Below are 15,275 nucleotides of genomic sequence, written 5' to 3' on the forward strand. Positions count from 1 at the left end.
GCTTTGAACTGGAGAAACAGAAAGTCATCTCAGGGCAATTCATAGAGCACCGTCACTTAGTGGTTTGTCAGTAAGATCCCATATTAATTTTAGCATCGCAGCTTACACAGAGAGCAGCAGAATATCTATGCAGTAAATATTTACAATATTTTTACTGTTCTATACAGCTATATATATGTATCACATATATAATTATCAATGAATAATGAAGAAATATATATCATCTCAATATTATTTTCAAATTAAATGTGTTAACAAGCTCTTTGTTTTATTCAAAATAGTCATTTGTTGACCACGCTACGTTTTACAATGTATTGCTCAGGTTATTATCTGTTATGCTTGATATGATAGATAAATGAACTATTAAATATATAAATTTTAGTATTAGAGGCCTTTACCAGTCAAGTGACCAGACTCGGGTCACAGGAGTGGGAACGAAATCCTCCATCCCTCCCTCCCCTAAGTGCCCATTTCACAGAGCATCTTCTGTGAACTTTTTATAAATTTATGTTGCTTTTACATATGTGAAAGCTCTGCAATTATCAAGTTGTCTCTTTTTGCACTTGCATTTTTTGGAGAGAAATTACTTAGAGATAAGGTCTTTTTTGTTGAATCATATACAGTTTAGAACCTGCATTAAAATAAGGTATGTATGCTTAAACAATTTTTATTGACAATATATATATACACGGTACATAACGACATAAACTCTGGAAGTGCTTATAAGTAATGCATGGCATATAGGCTATCAGGTCAGTTTCACGTAGTAAAACAGTGTACATGCACGTGTACTACATGTATCACCTAGGCCAGTGCTGGCCAGACTTTTGGACTCCGAGATCTGCTCTAAAGACTTAAACTCTTTTATGACCGACCATACTACATAATCACATATTACTTGGGAAAAAAATATATATATATGCTTGTGTTTTTGTTTGAATATACAGGATTGTGGGGGAACGGTGATCGACCAAACAAGCGGCCGCAATCGACTCTGACCAGCTCTGACCTACGCTATATTACTGATACATGAGAATTTTGGCTTTCCTGTTACGCTTTTACCCTGGCATTTTAATAAATGCCGGGTTTCAAATTTAGAATAATAATGAAGTCTGCATCGCAGGTATTGTGACAATAGACATTAAATACTAAGGATTAGCTACATGTTCTACAGCAGAGGGAATAAGATGCTGATATAAATCAATCGGTTCTGTCAACATCCCCGAGGAACTTATAAGTGTAGCTGTTCTGGTTACAAAAATCTCATCAACTCTTTCTATGAATATGCGAAATTGGTCAGCATAATCTATATTTTCGTACCAAGTATGTTAACCTATGACTATTAACTTACATTCTTGGCACTTCCTAAGGGATAAATGCCATTGATTACACGTATACATATCTCATCAATTCACGTTGTACTTTAAAAACATTGTGCTGGACTGGGATATAAACAAGAAACAAAGCTCTTTGCTTTGGGCACCAAAAGGTTCCCTGATGGATCATAGTTTCCACTAGCATTGCCTTAATACATTTAACAAAAACGATAACTTTTAACATGGGTGTTACATTCACGGATGATCAGCTGCATGTTACAATCCATATACGCCCATCTATAGCTATTTGCCTACTGTTCTTTGTCCTTAGGAAATCTGAAGAAGCTCTTTTCTGGATAATCACGTTTTGTTGTTGTCACAGCCATAGGACGAATAAAAACAGGGCCCTACTTGGAAAAACATGGCGGGAATTCAAGTGACGGTGCTCTAAAGGCCCGTCCACACGGCCGAGCTTTGTCTGACGAACTCTGTTCGATGTGACGTCAGAAGCAGAGAAACAGCAGATAAGGTTCTGACTTTTCCCGCTGCTGACGTCACATCGAACAAAGTTCGTCGGGCAAAGCTCGACCATGTGGACGGGACCTATGGATTTGGTCTGGTCATCTTCGAGAACAGCTGACACTACAGCGCCAGGCACTTCTTAGTTGGCACTGTCATTTCACCATGAGTCCAGATTTGGAATGGTACTAGGTCCTAAATAACGAGGCAGTTCCCTGGAATAAACAATGGTTTCATCAGTAAGAGTCAGAAACATATTTCTTTGTTAAAGCAATAATGCTAGTGAGACAGAGGTATACTTACCATTCAATATCGAGACTCTGACATTTTTTAATGAATTTCTGTGATTGCTTGAGTGACTTAGGAAGGATGATTGAGTATATATCACACAGGCGTTCCATATTGGAAACGAAGCAGTTTACCTCTTCGTCTTGCGTCAGGTTCAGCTGTGGGAACAGGAGATAGTCCGGCCCTCTGTTGGGAGGTAAAAGTAGAGTTAGCCTGATAACTGGAGAAACTGTAGTACACTTAACAATGCTGCGGTAAAACAGGAAAAGGCAAGAAGACGAGTCTTGGACCAAGGGATGTCAACTACCATTTTGAAGCTTCTATAAAGGTTTCATCTTTGTGTAAACTTATGTGTCAGTTATGATGAGGAAGAGGTTAACCCCGTGCTGGAAGAGGTCAAATCTACATTGAGTTTGTTGGTCATTGAATAACATTGTTGTATAAAACAAAAATAAATATGCACTGTGTGCTACCGTTATTCGAAATAGATATGAAAAAAAATGTAAAAGAACAACAAACCCAAGGCAACAGAAGGTCTTGCATAGCAGTTATAGTATAAAACCCAAGAATTTAGATAATTGGTTATATCACCTCTGGATTTGGTAGCAGAGTTAAACCAACAACTACATACAGGAATAATGTGGTGGGCATGATCTTTATGGCAATTTCAGTAGCTTTCAGAATATCCTCAACGGAGGTCACCCCAGGGATGTAGAGGCAGAAACTGTCTGTCAGGAAATGGCCTGGTAATGGCTTAATCTCTGGATCCAAATTAAGGTTTGTACAGACACCTGGAAAGAAAATAAAATACAAAGTGAGAACAAGTTCATTTCAATTTGAAGAACCGTTTTCAAATTTTAATTCCATACGTTAAGTTAAGTATATCTTAGTTTTACCAGACCACTGAGCTGATTAACAGCTCTCCTAGGGCTGGCCCGAAGGATTAGATATTTTTACGTGGCTAGGAACCAATTGGTTACCTAGCAACGGGACCTACAGCTTATTGTGGGATCCGAACCTATTATATCGAGAAATGAATTTCTATCACCAGAAATAAACTCCTCTGCTTCCACGTTGGCAGAGCTGGGAATCGAACTTCGGACCACCGGATTGGCAGCCGAGCGCAAAAACCACTCATCCAGCGAGGAAATAAATTCCGACGTCAATGCACCATATAGCTAAATAGATAGGCTATGCACTCACACAAAGAATTTAACCAGTGTACACCCCTGAGAAAGTTCTGGAGCTGAATGCAGGCAGAAGTATCAGGAACACTTGCCCACAATGTCTTCAGAGTCTTGGGAAGCCTCAGGTCACCTGCCATCCTCCCAACATACTTCTCTACTCGACACCTGTTGGCGATAGAAGCAGGTTAACAGAACTGGTGAATGAATTGCATTTCGTTTGATTCTGAACAATGTCCCCTCTTTCCTGATGAGGTCTTTGCATAGGTGTATAAACAGCTAGAAAGGTGAGAGTTTTTTGCACAGGGTGTTCATCAAAATTTCAATATTCAGAGTATAAAAGTATCAGTGATCTTTGTCTTGTAATTTTTGAGTAGCAACTCCCTCTTGGGGTAAACAGCTGTATGTATATATGTGTGTGTGTGTGTGTGTGTGTGTGTGTGTGTGTGTGTGTGTGTGTGTGTGTGTGTGTGTGTGTGAGTGTTAATCTATTGGACACTTTTTACCAATTACATATATGATTGTAATAGCCAATATGCCTTCTCAACTTCTCGAATTCTTCGCGTTTTGTTTGGATACGATTGTCACTACAAAGCCTAGAGATCCAAGTTCAAGAAATATGAAGACAATTACAATGTCCGGTAGCGGGAAATGAACTCAGGTTACCATAATTCCAACGAGGTCACATTGCTGACCTGACCACATGAAGGCTAAAAATCTGTTGCCTTTCATCTGTAGCCATGTTGAAAATTACTTTTATTGCTTTTTAGGGTGAAATATATATATTATATATAGAATCTATTGGTCATTTTTAATTACCAGATACATATGTAATTGTGAAATAAGATTTAAATTAAGATTTAAATTAAGATTTACATTCTTGTAAATCTTAATTTAAATTATATTAAAATGTTATTGTTATGATACAATAAAGTTTGTTCATACTTACCTGGCAGATATATATATAGCTGTATTCTCCGACGTCCGACAGAATTTCAAAACTCCCGGCACAAGCAGTGAGCGGCCAGGTGGTTAGTACCCATTCCCGCCGCTGGGAGGCGGATATCAGGAATCATTCCCATTTTCTATTCAGATTTTTCATACCACTGTCCCCTGAGGGGAGGTGGGTGGGTACTTTAATTATATATATCTGCCAGGTAAGTATGAACAAACTTTATTGTATCATAACAATAACATTTTGTTCATGAAACTTACCTGTCAGATATATATATAGCTGAATCCCACCATTGGAGGTGGGAAGGGACAGAATAGAAGGATTTAGGAAACACCTCAAGTGCAGATGATTGACATCTTGATTCCTTACCTGTTAGCATAGCTGACTTCTTGATTACTGCCACCGAAGTCTGCTTTTGCTTTACTAGAGTTGCCAACAAGGTAGTTGGTGCGCTCTAGATGATCTGTCAACGGGGGCGTGACCACAATGTGACTAGACCATATTGACCATACTGTGAGGGCAACGAAGTTAAAAACCACCACCTGACCTAACCTATCGAAGTTAGTCCCATAACTTCTAGGCTAAAGAAAGGGAAAGCGCCTCAAGCAACCAACCCTTCAACCATAAACCAACACCAAAATTAAAAAGCACACCTACCCTTTTCTATAGGATAGTATTTGTGCTGCTCCCTGCCCCCAACACCATTTCTGCGGATATGTATGGTCCTAGCGACTCGCAGTTCTCATATGCCGTCTTCACATCCCGCAGGTAATGTGAAGCAAACACAGAGTTACTTCGCCAAAAAGTAGCGCTAATGATATCATTAAGTGCCATATTTCTTTCGAAATGCCATTGAAGTCGCAACAGCTCTCACTTCATGGGCTTTTATTTTCAAAAGCTTCATATTCACCATCCGAGCAGGACGCATGGGCCTCCCTGATGGTGCTCCGTAAAAAGAATGCCAGTGCATTCTTCGACATAGGAAAGTCGGGTCTCTTAACAGAACACCATAAGTTTCTCGAAGGACCCCGACAATCTTTGGTCTTTTGCATGTAAAATTTGAGAGCCCTGACAGGGCACAGGACTACTCTCTGGCTCTTGTCCGATGAACTCTGTTAACCCCTTGATTTCAAAGGTTTTTGGCAGGGGTTAGATGGGTTCTCATTCTTCGCTAAGAAATTAGGATCCAAGGAGCACACTGCAACGTGCCCTGTCCCTCTGAAACCCACATCTTACTAATTGCCTGAATTTCACTAACCCTCTTTGCCGTGCAAGAGCAGTTAGGAAAATCGCCTTTCTAGTAGTGTCTCTCAATGAGGCAGCATGCAGAGGTTCAAAGGGAGCCGACATCAAGAACCTTAGAACTACATCAAGGTTCCATGATGGAACCTTCGGTTGTAGTACTTTGGTTGTCTCAAACGATCTCAAAGATCGTGAAGATCTTTATCATTTGTCAGGTCTAATCCTCTGTGGCGAAAGACAGCTGACAGCATACTCTTGTATCCTTTTATTGTGGGCACTGCTAGTTTGTCCACATTTCTCAAATGCAGGAGAAACTCAGCGATTTGGTTCACAGAGGTCGTGGAGGAGGAAATACCTTTCTTCCTACACCATCTCCTGAAGACAGCCACGTTCGACTGATAAACTGCTCGAGAGGAAGCTCTTCTCGCATTGGCAATAGCCTCTGCCACTGATCTTGAAAAACCTCTCGCTCTGGCCAACTTCTTGATAGTCTGAAACACAGTCAGACTCAGAGCGGAGAGGTTTCCGTGGTACCTTTCGAAGTGGGGCTGTTTGAGAAGATCGACTCTCTCTGGCAGGGTTCTCGGGAAGTCTACCAGAAGAGACATGACCTCCGTGAACCAATCGCTTGAGGGCCAAAAGGGGCGATCAGCGTCATTCTCGCTCCTGGCGACGCCGCAAACTTCCTTGTTACCTCTCCTAAGAGTTTGAACGGGGGAAAGGCGTACACATCCATCCCCGTCCAGTCCCATAGGATGGCATCTACCGCTATTGCTTCCGGGTCGAGAACTGGAGAGCAATAAATCGGAAGCCTCTTCGTTTTCGAGGTCGCGAAGAGGTCGACTAGCGGCCTCCCCACAACTTCCATAGCTCTTGACAAACTTCTAGATGTAGGGTCCATTCTGTGGGAAGCATCTGATGTCGACGGCTTAAAAGATCCGCTCGAACATTTTGAATTCCTGAAATGAACCTTGTCAGGATCACTATGTTTCGAGCTTTCGCCCATAGAAGGATGTCTCGCTATCACGAACAGTGATCGAGAGTGTGTCCCCCCCTGCTTTTTTATGTAAGCGAGAGCCGTAGTGTTTGTCCGAGTTGATCTGGACAACTCGGCCCACCAATCGTTCTTCGAAGAACTGAAGAGCCAACCGAATAGCCTCCAATTCTTTTAAGTTTATGTGCCAGGACCTCTGTTCCCCTCTCCAGAGGCCTGACACTTCCTCCTTTCCTAGTGTTGCTCCCCAGCCCACCATGGAGGCGTCTGAGAACAACACTAGGTCGGGGCTCAAAAGCGTTGAGGGACATCCCTTCCGAGAGTTTGGTCAGATCTTGCCACCACTTCAGATGATCCTTGACCGCTTTTGAGATAAAGTCGAGTCTAGATTCTTGTCTTTCCAGTTTTTCTGCCATGCAAAAAACTGGAGTGGCCTGAGGTGCAACCTCCCCAGGGAAACAAACTTCTCCAGCGAAGAAATGGTTCCCAGCAGACTCATCCATTCCTTCCCGAGCATGTTTCTTTCCCTAAGAAGGGCTAACACTTTCTCTAAAGCATCTCTGCTGACGTTCCTTTGATGGAAAAGCTTGAAAAGCCGCTGAATCCATCTGAATCCCCAGATACACGATTGGACTGCGTGGGGATCAGATGGGACTTCTCTTTAATTTACTATAAGGCCCAGGGCCTTCGTGCAGCTGTAATGTCGTCTGAAGGTCCTCCAGGCACCTTGACTTCGAAGGCGACTTGATTTAGCCAGTCGTCCAGGTAGAGCGAGACTCTTATCTTCGATAGGTGAAGCCATTTTCGCCACATTCCGCATGAGGAAATTAAAAACCATCGGCGCCGTACTCAGACCGAAGCACAGAGCCCTGAACTGGAAGACCTGCCCTTTTAAGACGAACCTCAGGAACTTCCTTGATTGGGGATGGATCGGGACGTGGAAATAAGCGTCTTGAAGGTCATGACACCATCCAATCCCCTGGTCTCAAGGCCCCTAGCACAGACTGAGAAGTTTCCATCCTGAATTTTTCTTTCTTTACAAAAATGTTCAGTCTGCTGACGTCTAGGACGGTCTCCATCCCCCAGACTGCTTCGGAACCAGGAATAACCTGTTGTAGAAGCCTGGGGAATTCCAGCAATCAGGACTTCCACTTCTACGGCCTTCTTTTCCAACATTTGATCTAGAAGGTCGAGTAAGATCTGTTGCTTCTCTGACTGGTATGCGGGCGACAGGTCTTATCGCTTCGTGCTCAAAGGAGGCGCAGAGAGGAAAGGGATCTTGTATCCTCTCTCGATCACATCTAGGGTCCAGGTGTCCGCCCCTATCGTCCTCCATGCCTGAGCAAATAAGGTGAGTCTCACACCTACAGGTGCCTGAAGGGCAGAAACGTCAATTTTTTCCTTTCTTGATAGAAGAGATCTTACCTCTGAAGGACCCCCTTCCTCTCGAAGAACCTCTAGAGGAAGGTGCTCCACGAAAGGGCTTAAATTTCTTCTTGGGTGCTGGAGCTGTTGAAGTTAGAAGCCTGAGGAGTAGTCGTCTGGAAGATTGAGTCAAGAGGTCCCTTGTTGCTTTTTCTTGCAAGTTTACCGACAGATCCTTAATCATGGACTGCGGAAATAGGTGCGTAGAGAAGGGGGCGAATAATAACTCCGCTTTCTGAGCGGGAGAAACTGCTTTCGCCGCAAAGCTACAATAGAGAGCTCTCTTCTTTAGCAGACCTGTAGCAAAATGAGATGCTAACTCATCAGAGCCATCCCTTACTGCTCTATCCATACAAGCTAATACACTCGAAAGCTCTTCCAGCGAAATCGAGTCTTGACTCCTCGATTGTACATCCAAAGCCCCGAGGCACCAATCTAAAAAGTTAAACACCTCTAGCGTCTTAAATAACCCCTTGAGGTGATGATCAGTCTCAGTCATTTGTCCAGGAAACCTTAGCCGATGACAAATAAGACCTCCTTGGAGCGTCCACCAAATTGGCGAAATCTCCTTGAGAAGAAGACAGTGCTTTCAATCCTGCTTCTTCTGTTTCGTACCAGATCCCAGCTCTCCCTTTCAGTTCTAGATGGAGGAAGTGCAAACGAAGTCTTCCCTTTACCTTTCCTTGAATCCATCCAATCCTGACTCTCTTAAACGCTCTTCTTCGCAGAGAGCGAAGTGGCCATCTTAACGAAGCCAGGGGCCTTCCTGGCCTTCGATGAGGCAAATGTGAAGGCGGAGAGCAAGGAACGGGCGCTTTGAAATTATTCTGGGAACAATTTCTTAAGTAAATCCGTCAACGTCTTATAGTCTGACGACGCTGACGCATTTGGTTCGTCATCATCAGTAGGGCAGCGATCACTAGACGAATCCTTCTCTCGGTCATCAGCGCCCTTCAAAGATCGCGATGACTTCGACACTTTAACACGAGAAACATCCTGACGCTTCGGACTCAACTGTTGATCGTCCTGGAAAGCATCCCGATATGCAAGGCGCCGCGCGTTCTGAGAAGCGTCCTGCAGAGCGTCCTGATGTGTAGGACGCCGTGCGTCCTGAACAGCGTCAGCTCGAGCGTCTTGCTGAGCGTCATGATTGTATGGACGCCGTGCGTCTGAACAGCGTCAGCTGGAGCGTCCTGGCGAGCGTTCCGCAGCGTCTTGAAAAGTGTCTTCTCGAGCGTCCTGGTAAGCGCTTCGTTGCTTAAGACGCCGAGCGTGATCATCAACATGCAAAGCTTGAACTTCCGATATTGATCCTTTTGACAAAGACGCCAGCCGCCTGTGCGACAACTCACGTCTCTGTCAAATTCGTCTCTCCTAGACGCCCTTTCATGAGGAACGTAATCACGTTCTCTAATGCGTCGGCTACTAGGAGGAGACTCAAAGGCCGAAAACGCGGGAGGAGGAGCCGACTGCCTAGTCCTCTTAACAGGCAGCCACCTATCCTTCCTTCGATGACTAGTTTCTGCCTCCTTTCTCTCAAAAAAAGGAGGCTAACTGTGTCTGCATTTCCAAAGCATTTTCCTTGAAGGGGAAAGTTCTCGATCAGGAGAAGGACTCATCCTGTGCGAGGAAGATGGGCGAGGGGATGCCCTTTCCTTCAACTAAGGAACATGCTTAGAGCGACTTGGACGCTCGAAAGAGTCCTCCCCTGATGAAGTCTTGTTCCTTTTCTGTGGCGGAAAAGCTTCAAAATCTTCAGGTGATGAATCTACGTAATGATCAGAAGGACGTGAAGCGTCCTCTTCTCTGAACCTCTCTTAATGAGGGCGACAAGGCGACGGCCGCTTTGTGCGACACCCTTGCGCCCCTGGCCGCTCTCCCCTGAGAGGTCTTCGAGCGTCCCAACCTCGGCGAGGAGAGGAAGTCTCGGAAGAAGAGAAGCACTCTTTAGTTTCGTGGCCCGTGCACGAACACCAGGCAGCCTGAGATTCGTCCTCAGTTTCTGCCGAAGGGACGTCAGACCGGTCATTAGGATCCCGTAACCCTCCTTCGGCTTTCGGCTTGCCCTGCTCCCTAAGGCCTGGGGTAGTCCGGCAGGGGCCTAGGCCTAGAGGCATTATGGGACCGATCTGACCCCCCCTTCCACAACATAGATGCACTAACACTTTTATCACAATTCACATTTGACTGTAGAGCAATCACTTTAGATTCCAAGGCGCGAATCGACTCCATGATCGTAATATATACGCTTCCTTCTGCAGACACTTCCTGATTATTCGGAGGCAATACAACAGGATCAGGTTGAATTACATCTACAGGAGGATTTAATGGAGATACAATTCTACCTTGACTTCTACTCACAGAAGCACTCCCTAGAGGAAACACCTCCTGATTCTATCACGCTCAAGCTTTCTCACGTAAGAATCATATGCCTTCCATTCAATTTCAGTCAATTGCTCACACTCGATGCATCTATCATTCAACATACATACATGACTACGACATTTCGAGCACACTGAATGAGGGTCTACCGAAGCTTTCGGCAACCTCACCTTACATTCATGCACCTTACACACCCTGAAGCTAGCAGAGCTAGATCCAGACATCGTAATCAAAGAAAAGTCAAAGCCAAATCCAAATCAAATCCACTATCACGTATGTCAAGCCAACAAGCCAAATCAAAACCAAAAGTCAATCAGAATACTTAAGTTAGCACAAGAAGTTTCAAAATCCTAGGCGGAGGTCTGTAAACAGTTGTTTACCGACCGGCGACAGAGAAAAATCTGAATAGAAAATGGGAATGATTCCTGATATCCGCCTCCCAGCGGCGGGAATGGGTACTAACCACCTGGCCGCTCACTGCGTGTGCCGGGAGTTTTGAAATTCTGTCGGACGTCGGAGAATACAGCTATATATATATCTGACAGGTAAGTTTCATGAACAAATTAAGATTTACATTCTTGTGAAAGAATGTAAATCTTAACTTAATGGCAAATTTTACTCACACAATTTTGGTTTGGCGATAGGAAACCTTCTGTCCCCAGTGCTAAGTAACTTCTATATGGAATCTTTTATTTAAATAAAATATTAAACAACCTAATTCCACGCAATATAATATGGTTCAGGTATGTTGACAACATCATTTGTGTATGGCCAGAGAACGAAGATATAAATAATTTTTTTTGACAAGTTAAATCAATTAGCTTTATGGCAATGGAAAATGATGGGTGACTACCCTTTTTGGATGCCCTCATGCGAAGTAATAGTAATGGGTTTAAATACAGTGTTTACAGAAAACCTACTAATATTTCTTTCGGTGTACATTTCTATTCTGTACAAAGCAACACGGTTAATTAACATGTCAGTGATTACATCTTTGTTTTTAAAAGCATTACTTGTGTGTAGGCCCGAATATATAGATGAGGAAATAGATAAAATTAGGAATACGGACAAGAAACTGTGATATTCTCACAGTGCATTAAACAATGCATTAGAAGCAGCAAAAAAGACTTTGTATCAAAGCCTAAAAGAATTATATGAAAGATATCCCTCTTCTTAAGAATGTTGTTGCTTAATGGACTGCATTTAAGAGCCCATGGGAGAGAGCTGTTAATTAGCTCAGTGGTCTGGTTAAACTAAGATATACTTAACTTAAGAACAATAAAACAATGAAAAAATACACTTATCAAGAACTTCCCTGACAATAATAAAGGATATGTGTTATAAAACTCCATGTAAGTCTTGTGTCAACTTTTATATTGGCCAAACGGGTAAAGCATGGAAAAAGAAGAGAACAGCGTAAAAAATGTGTGATATATGTGCTGAATAATAATTGCTGGGAAAAAAACAATGGTATTTTTGTACATGTTAGTGAGAACTATCATGCCATCAACTGGGAAGGGGCAAAAAGGATTGTGTATTCTAATAATGCATTGGAAAGGAACATCATTGAATCTAGTAGGCAGTAGAGATGAATGGAAATAGAGGCAGCAGTGCTAAAGAGATTTCCAGCCCCGCCTCCCTGACACCTGTCAGGAGTGGATTTGTAGTCTTCTATGGTCAGTACATTTATCAGTATTATCCCTTGAGAGTATATTGTGAATTTCAGCCAAATTTGAAGGACACTCATGCCTTGACACCCACCTGTAGAAGGATCTGCAGTCTCAAATGGTTGTGTATGTTCATCAATACTGTCTCTGTAGAGAGAGAGAGAGAGAGAGAGAGAGAGAGAGAGAGAGAGAGAGAGAGAGAGAGAGAGAGTGTGTGTGTGTGTGTGTGTGTGTGTGTGTGTGTGTGTGTGTGTGTGTGTGTGTGTAGAGAGATTCTTATACTATGTATCAGTATTTTGCCAGTGGCTTGGAAACAAAGTTGAAACCAATCAGGACCTATACCCTGTCTCTTATTTTTCACCTATGGTAATGTGTGATAAATGAATCACCTGCTGAAGTTATCATAATCATACATAATATGTATATATATATACTTTTAATCTTCTGTTTCATGAAGATGCTAGAATATGTTATTTGCTCCACAGGGAAATTGAAGAAAGTTGTTCAAGTCAATAAAAGCTGTTGAAAAGGGTCGGTGGAGGTAAAACGGTAGAGCAACTTGAACAACTTTCTTCAATTCCCGTGGAGCAAATCACCTATGAATATAAATTCCAAAATCTGTTTGTGCATTTATATCTATTATGTATACATATAATGCTAAATGAGTGAAACCATTACCTAAAGAAAATTCATTCTTTTATGCAGACAACAGCCACCTATATCATCTACACTGGTTTTCTGTAGATTAGCCAACACAGTAAAAATAAATGATTGGAGGATGAAAGGGGAATTGAAAAAGTTGAAGAGCTAAGCAATTCCAGGAGTTGATACATTTCAAGCAAGAGGCTGTGGCATGACAACAGTCATTGTGTTGCTATGCTGGTGGCCAAGTTAAGTAAGCATCTTTGGCTTTGTAAGATGTGCAAGAGTTGAATAAGGGGTATAATTGCTCCTCGACATCTGCAGCAAACAATACAGGTTTCTTTAAGAAGTAGAGGCATAGAATTAATGGCAATAGCTAATAAATTGAGGGGTCGAACTAGAGAGTGTTGTAGCATCAGACCTCCTATGGTAATGTCTCTTCCACCATCTAGAGGATTTTGGCTAAAGAACCTAAGCTGCCTAACCTCATCTTGCAACGCCATCCCCGGAGCATACGTTTCAGGCCTTTCATTGGATTATTATCTCTTGGGAATATATCCTACCTGTCTTTGGATTCATAGTTCTTTCATTTCAACATAAGAATAAACTGAATTAATGCCAAGGGAAGTTGGGACCATCATCTTTATAATAACAGGTTCTTTTCATTTTGGGCTTTTCCTATAATAGAACCATTTTTAGAATATCAGTTTTGCATATTTTTACAAGATGTGTATATATGAAGGGTTTCCTTACTTTTCGAAGAGGACGTTTAGCATGTCGGTGGATGTTGTTGGTGCCATAGGGTTCTTGAAGTCGTGGTAAAGGTCTAGGACAACCGTGAACTCATTTCTTGCAAGTTCGTGAAGAATGGTGTCAGTTCTCGGAGTCTTCTTATCTATATGCACTGAAACCACTCCTTCATAGGCATTTTTCTCGAGCTTTGGCAGGTACTTTAGTGCCGAGAGATAATCTTTTGCATTACAAGTGCTGATGAGCATCATTCCCTTTTCAACACAAAATTTTCTCAAGTGAAACCCATGAAATTTGATCCATTTCAGAAGCTCCTTTATATCTAAGAGACTGGCTGTCACCTGTATATCAACATTTACATGGTTGGTATTTCGCAAGGGTCTCACAAGTCTGGCCAGTGCATAAACAACACAACCTCCTTCATCAGCAACACTATACACTACGAGGAGACCTGTCTGCCAAATTTCCAAAACAACTTTACACATGCGTGACAGACCTTTGAATGTTTTTGAGCCAACCCTGTGGCTATAATTATCGGATTACAGGGATATTCATTTCCAGGTATTTTAATGTCCTTCCTATTCCGTCCCCCACCCCCCCCCCTCTCTCTCTCTCTCTTCTCCTCTCTCTCTCTTGCTCTCTCTCCTCTCTCTCTCTCTCGCTCTTCTCTGCTCTCTCCTCTCTCTCTCTCCTCTCTCTCCTGCTTAACTATTTGCCAGTACTGGTAGATGTGCCTACATTTATCATTAGGACAGAATTAGAAACTTAAAAGTATTTAATTAATGCTATAGAAGTACGAAATATATTTTCTCGTTCATTTTTCGAATTACGAGCTAAAAAACAGAGAGAGAGAGAGAGAGAGAGAGAGAGAGAGAGAGAGAGAGAGAGAGAGAGAATGTTTGTGTACGACTGTTTACTTTCTCACTCATGAAAATTACCTGACAAAAGGCACATTAAAACATTGATACATACACAAATTATAAGACAAAGTAAAACCAGGGGAATAGAAGCAGGACATAACCTAAACAGAGGTAATGAGAATGAAAACACAAAGAAACGGGGCTAACGTTTACTCTAAGACCCAGTAAGAGCGAGAAAGGATGAGAGAAAGAAAACCGTAACAGAAGGTTAAGGGGGGCCGGCCGGAACCCCTATATACAGTGGTATAGGGCGAAAAATGCAAAGTCATGAAAAAATTCATGGAGCTTCATATGCAATTGAGAATTCTATACGAAACATTTCGTCAAAAATTCCATCTTACTTTCGTAGTTACAGGTAATTAGTAAACATACTCAATAAGCCTAAAACATTCATCCGTACAAGAAAATGCAATATTTCTTCTGTTATCGTAAATTTTGATAATTATTGGCAAAGAAATTGTGAGAAATGGCATCTGTAGAGATTCCGTGGCTCGCAAGAAGCGAGTATCTGGTTCAATCATGAATCAGTTGGACCATAGACTTCAAGTAGATTACAGGTTCGAGTTTCACCTCGTGACATTCGCTTGCTGTTACGTATCTTTATGTATGTTTCGGCAAGAAGTTCATCATGCCAATGAGGAAAAGACAAGGAAAACATCTCGCTAACATACAGACGAAGAAAAATCGCTCAAGCATTATTACAGAATATAAAATATACGCGTAGTTAGTGAAGAGAGAGGGGAGGGTTGCTTAGTAACGGCCTCTTCTTGCCTGACAGCACACGTCACACTGTGCCCAAGGCTATCTTTGAGCAAAGAGATCTTCATTTATGATAAATAACAAAGTTTTGGTTTTTTAAAACCCAAAATGGACTATGAAATTCATAATAATCATGATTTATTAAATTGTCTTTGTAAAAAGAGAGTACATGTTCGAGTTTCACCTCTGACATTCTCTTGCATTTATGTTAGTTTATCTTTGTTTCGGCAAG

General features: G+C 42.2%; 1 protein-coding gene across 1 annotated transcript in view; it reads right to left on the reverse strand.

Annotated features, from left to right (window-relative positions):
• Positions 1-618: 618 nt before the first annotated feature.
• Positions 619-15,275, reverse strand: part of LOC135216542 (uncharacterized) — a 19,873-nt gene continuing 5,216 nt past the window's right edge. The window contains exons 2-6 of the mRNA XM_064251916.1: positions 13,368-13,819; positions 3,327-3,475; positions 2,755-2,914; positions 2,139-2,309; positions 619-2,050 (exon numbers count right to left, since the gene is read on the reverse strand). Coding sequence (XP_064107986.1) covers positions 1,996-2,050; positions 2,139-2,309; positions 2,755-2,914; positions 3,327-3,475; positions 13,368-13,819 — 987 coding nt within the window. The 3' untranslated portion in view covers positions 619-1,995. The remainder of the gene's footprint in view (positions 2,051-2,138; positions 2,310-2,754; positions 2,915-3,326; positions 3,476-13,367; positions 13,820-15,275) is intronic.

Source organism: Macrobrachium nipponense, chromosome 6, assembly GCF_015104395.2.
Source record: "Macrobrachium nipponense isolate FS-2020 chromosome 6, ASM1510439v2, whole genome shotgun sequence".
Taxonomy (NCBI): Eukaryota; Metazoa; Arthropoda; class Malacostraca; order Decapoda; family Palaemonidae; genus Macrobrachium; species Macrobrachium nipponense.